Genomic DNA, 6,000 nt, shown 5'->3' with positions numbered 1-6,000 from the left:
AAAAGAATAATGATAACCATGATTTATTTATCTTAATCAAATAATGTAAATATTGATCTTTTAATTTTATTATAAATCACCAAAGTATAATTAAAAATATTATATAATTATTATGATTTACAAATTAATGAAAATATTGATTTGTTAATTTAAAAATATTATAATATATTAATTTCAATAATTTTCAATTATAAAACGTATTTAAGAATGATATATATTGATTATGATTTATAATAAATTAAAAATTTAGTTTCTTATTTTTTCTAGAAAATACATTCAGTTGCTAGCCTCAAAATAATTGTCCAATAGCGACCGAAATAGTTTTGGTCGCTATCAGCATAGCATAGCAACCAAATTATATTTGGTCGCTAACTTCAAGTCCACTTCGGTCGCTAATGCCGTCGCGAAAATGTTTTTGAATTTATGTATGCACGTGACTGAACTAGCGACCGGGATTTTCAGTGACGCTTCTCCTTGGTCGGGAATACGATCGTTGACGCAAGTCAACTACCAACTATAAGTTCGGTCGCAATTAGCGATAAAAAGATTCCAGTCACTATTTTAGTAACTAATAGCAACTAAATATTTTCAGTCGCTAAACTGTATTTTTCTATTAGTGTAAGGCTATCATCCGTCTTATTTCCCAAAGACTTCCTCCCACCATGAGTAGTTTGATTGGTCCTTTCCAATCCAATTTCGTTGCTTCCTAACAAAGCGGGGACAATATCATTATTGATCAAGAAGTTTTTCATTCTATAAGGAGGTAATGTGGTTAGAAAGGTTGGATGGTGATAAAGATAGAATTGGAGAAACCATACAATAGATTGAAGTGGGAATTTGTTTGAGATACACTGCAGGATATAGGTATCCCAAAGAATATTGTGAGTCTCATTTAGAGTTGCATATTTGTAGTTTCAATGAGGATTCTGATAGCACCAAGGGCCCAACAGATGATGAAAAGCTCAAAAGGATCCCCAGGAGACCTTAAGGCTAGAACGATTACATCCATTAAGCTGTTATAAGGCTATTACAATTGAGCAATATGTTTTTCCTTTTGTCATTTAGTGATCCAGTTGTCCAATTATGATTAGAGTTGTTAGGAGTTTGTTAATCCTATACAGAGTAAGTCATAAGGGATGCTAGAATGAATGGAAAAGGCAGAGAATAATATTCAGTAAATCTTTTTTCCGTCTACATTTCTGGAGGTAGTCTCCTGGCCTCAAATTTAGGAGAAGAATATTCTTACCTTTAGGTACTGTAGCTATCATCTTTGGTGCTTTCATTGCCTCTCTTCTATGGCTGATAACACTCGTTCCCAAACTCTCACTCGCCTTGAAGAGGCTATCACTCTTCTCACCCAAAACCAGAGTGCCCTCACTGCTAACTAGAGCTTCCTCCACTCCAAACTTGATGAGGTCATTTCTCGCCTCAACTCCCTCAAGACTGATTCGTTTGGTCGTCATTCCCGGAATCATCCTCCCTGTATGAAACTTGATGTCTCACAGTTTGATGGTTTAGATGCCATATCTTGGTCTTCAAAATTTCTTAGTTCTTTGAGTTCCATGGCACCCCTGATGACAAGCACCTTCAGGTCGCTTCATTCTACCTTGTCGCACTGCCTTGAGCTGGTACTAGTGGATGTTTCGCAATGACCAGATCTCGTCATGGTTCAATTTTCTCTAGGCCTTAGAGATGTGTTTTGCACCCTCATTCTATGACGACCCCAAGGGAGCCCTCTTCAAACTATCGTAGCAAGGAATGGTCAGCTCATACTTCTCTGAGTTTGAAAGTTTGGCTAACCAGATTGTTAGTCTCCCTCCTCCCTCTTTTCCTCCTTAGTTGCTTCATTTTAGGTTTATCGCCTGAGATCCTCTGCAAGGTTCAGGCTCTCCAGCCTTTATCACTCGTCCAGGTGGCTGCTCTGGCAAGGTTGTAGGAAGACAAATTGAATGACATCAAAAGCACTGCTTGTCCTCAATTCACTCCTCCCATTTACACGTTGCTCCCCTTAACTCTATTTCCCCATCGCCGTTACCCCCCCTTCTTCTGGCACCCTCAAAAACCACCTTCAAGAGACTCTCTCCTACTAAAATGGTGGTTCGTCGTGACAAAGGCTTACATTACAATTACGATGAATGATACAGTCCTCACCACTAATGCAAGGCAAAATTCTTTCTCCTTATCGCAAATGACAATGTTTCCCCATCGCCGTTACCCCCCTTTATAATTTATAATGAATTTTATTTTTAATTTTTGCATTAGGGTATTTAAATTTAAATTAAAATCAAATAAAAGTTGTTTTGAATTATAATAATAATAAATTTGGATAATTCAAAAACATTTTGAAATTGTTCATAATATTATAAATAAAGATATAATGTTATATATATTAAAAGAAAAATATTTATTTGTGGGAAGATATCCCACGCATAGGTCTAGTTGTCCTTTTTTTGATATAGGATCATGTCGAGTTATCTTCTCTCATCATAGTATCAACATGTCTACCCATTTGACGACGATATGAAAATGACACGCATACGTAATGAAAGTCATCTTCATCGTTTTGAGCATAATCATTCCTAGTGACACCAAAACTAAAATTGTTATCATAATTGTTATTGTTATCTTCATCTTGATTCTCATAATCATTAACATTGTTTAAATTGTATTAAATTTCGCTTATTTATCGTTTTATTATTAACATATTATTTTTTTATATATTTTTTAAATTAAAAAATTCCTTAATCATTTATAACTTTATACTAAAATAAAAATCCATTATAAATTTATGAACTTTTTTTTAAATAAAAACCAAAATAATCACTTGCAAATATGATTTTGGTTTAATATTAAAAAAAATCAAATTGAACTCACCAAAGCAAGCATGACTTCAAGTAATTTACGTTAAAAACAATTAAAAAATAAAATCGTCAACCTGTGGACGATTTCTTCATAAAAAAAAAAAACCAAAGCAAAATCGTGTTTGCTAGCACGATTTTAATGTATGTAAAGTCATCCTTCAATTGACAATTTATCCATTCTCATAATTATTTCAAAAAATATTCATCCTGATAATTCTAAAAAAATAATTACACCAAACAATAGTAAAAAAACCCTTCATCCCCGTTAACACCACGTCACCTAGGGTGAATAATTAACATATCACTTCGTGAATTGCTCGGATAAAATTAAAATCTTACGCATCTGAATCTGACTTAATCAAACTATCAAATCTTTTAAAAGTCAATCTACAATTATCTTTCAACAACTTCTTCACAAACACTTATTAAATGCCATGTCTGCACTATTATATCGACTTCACTGTTTTCCTCCTTTCACTATCTTCCACTATTCAGTCCCTCCAATCCCACAACATTACTTCCACTCTTATTAAACCCACAAAAATAATTGCAATTTGCAACATAACAATCCCAACAAGGCAACTTCTTCAATTCTCAGAACCCCCAAATGGATTAAACATTATTAAAAATTATAAACCTCAAAAATTCATTCATTCAATGGACACCAAGCTTCTAACAATCCGCACCCTCGTCTCATCCCTCAGTTCCTCCTCCGACCAAACCCGCCTGGCCGCCCTCCGCCACCTACGCCGCACCTCCGCCGAAGACCCCGCCGCTCGCCCCCTCATTTCCGCCGCAGGCGCCGTCCCTCTCCTCGCCTCCGCCCTCTACTCCCCCTCCCACCCCATCCAGGACCACGCCGCCGCCACCCTCCTCAACCTCTCCATCTCCGACCGTCGCCCCCTCGCCGCCTCCCCCGCCCTCCCGGACGCCCTCGCCCACCTCCTCTCCCGCCACGCCACCTCCTCCGCTGCCTCCGCCGTCCAGTCCGCCGCCGCCACCCTCCACAGCCTCCTCGCCGTCGTCTCCGAGTTCCGCCCCATAATCACCTCTAAACCCGACATCATCCGGGCCCTCGTCGGTATAATCAGTCACTCTGATTCCCCGACGAGGTCCATAAAGGATGCCCTCAAGGCATGCTTTGGAGTAGCCCTCCACCCGCCGAGCCGGATTGTACTAATCCGGCTCGGCGCGGTTCCTGCGCTCTTCGCTCTCGTAGCCAAGGGCAAGGACGGAAATAGGAGGGCTGGCATAATCGAGGACGCCACTGCTGTGATCGCGCAGGTGGCGGCCTGTGAGGAGAGCGAGGAGGCGTTTCGGAAGGTGTCGGGGGTTTCGGTGTTAACGATGATGTTGAGTTCGGAGAGTGGGAGCTGCAGTTTGAGGACGAAGGAGAATGCTGTTGCGGCGTTGTTGAATTTGGTGAGGTGTGGGAGTGAGAGGGTTTTTCGGGAGGTTAGAGACAAAGTTGGGGGCTTGGATGGGATCGCGTACGTGCAGGAACACGGTAGCCCCAAAGGGAAGAGCAAAGCCGTGGCGTTTTTTAAGCTTTTGCTTGATGGTGGAAGCAGTGGTGAAGTTGTTCAAGATTTGTATCCCGTTGATCCAGAATCGGGTTCAAGCTGTAGTGGGTAACTATTATCGCAATCAACGGAAAATTTTGTGGTCTATAATAATAGTCTTACCTAGTTTGGACATGTTTGTTTCTGGTACAAAATACATGTGACTTATAAAAGAGAAAAAACTCCAATTGCAATATCGCTTCACTCAATCCTAATGTGGTGTTCAGTCGGAGAATTTTTATAATAATCTTTTCTAATTCCAGCATATTTGTGTTCCGTAAGAAAATACATATGACTTGTAAAAAGAGAACGGATTCGGGGGCACTAGAGACAGATAAAATCACAATTTTTTTATATATATTTTATTCTTTAGTTGGATCAGTTTTAGGTGGGGTAGCGTGTATAAAATTATGACTAGGTGTTGGTTGATTATACTATACTCTAGTTGATCAAGCTAAGTTATAGCAAATGGCAATATTTGTTGTGTTGTACATTCAAATAGAAACTATGACAGTTAATAACATGTTCTGTTTATTCTTTTGCCGGTGTATCTTTTCTTTGTTTTTTTTTTTTTTTTTGTCTCTATTGCTTTGATTGGACTGCAACCTATGTTTGCCTTGCTCATGTTGTGTGTAGCTTTGAATTAAAATAGTTAACCCTAAAATACTTGTGCATCACTGCTTCAAGTGGTTGATCTAGTCTTGTACATTGAGAAGCTAATGAGTATATTCATGCAGGATACTGAGTAAATAGAACTATATACCATCATCTTATCAATAATCAATAATAAGTACAGCAAATTACCGTGATACTCCCCGTGCTTTTTGTCAAATTCGCATGATAAATCTTCTATTTTAACTAAACATTAATCCTCTTTACAGGGTACATAATGTAATGTGTTTCTTAGAAAACAAAAACACAATGTAATGTGGTATACGGTGGGATGTATTTTAAACAACTGCAGAGGGTTATTGTAGGGAATAAAAGGAAAGGAAATCATGTTAATTTTGAAGAAACCATAAGGGATGTGAGTGTAATTTACTCTACTCTATATAATGTGATCTTATTCATGCATCCATCAAATTATTCATTTTAAATAATTTGCACAATCTTCCTCAACAAGCCTAATCTCAATCTCAAGCTAGCTCACAGAAACGGTGAAATAGTTAGTGTTTGAAACTAATGAAGAAAGTTTATAGTATGTATAATTTTTCCATGCTTTAAGTTTTTTCTGTCATGATGTTGTGTGGTGGTCATTTGAGTGCTGGGAAGCACAAGGCTGGGTTATGGTTATTGCAGCACTAATTTTAATGGTCCTTCTCATAGATTCATTATTTACATGAAGTGATATGTAAGTAAATTTTGGTCTCTGATACTTCTTGGAAGATTTTCCTGGCTTTTAGTGTGTCCGTTTTATACCAGCTGATGTGTAGTCTGTGTTTTGGTTGCTTCTCACTAGAAATAGATACTTGCTAGAAAGAAATGTGTATCATGAAGAACAAATTCAAAATTCTCACTCTTTGGGTGATAAGAATCCTGATCAAAAGTCCGAGGAGCTGTGAAAGTCTTTGGCTGAA

General features: G+C 38.0%; 1 protein-coding gene across 1 annotated transcript; it reads left to right on the top strand.

Annotated features, from left to right (window-relative positions):
- The first annotated feature begins 3,518 nt into the window (after positions 1–3,518).
- On the top strand, positions 3,519–4,496 carry LOC114410650 (protein spotted leaf 11-like). The gene has a single exon (XM_028374605.1). It carries the CDS (start codon positions 3,519–3,521, stop codon positions 4,494–4,496), a length of 978 nt encoding a protein of 325 aa, XP_028230406.1.
- Positions 4,497–6,000: the final 1,504 nt, after the last annotated feature.

Source organism: Glycine soja, chromosome 4, assembly GCF_004193775.1.
Source record: "Glycine soja cultivar W05 chromosome 4, ASM419377v2, whole genome shotgun sequence".
NCBI lineage: Eukaryota > Viridiplantae > Streptophyta > Magnoliopsida > Fabales > Fabaceae > Glycine > Glycine soja.
Note: the sequence above shows the minus strand (reverse complement) of the source record. Positions and strands in the feature narration are given on the sequence as shown.

What these genes read in the sequence shown, in the direction of transcription:
- LOC114410650 (XM_028374605.1), top strand. Translation starts at nt 3,519, where the DNA reads ATGGACACCAAGCTTCTAACAATCCGCACCCTCGTCTCATCCCTCAGT.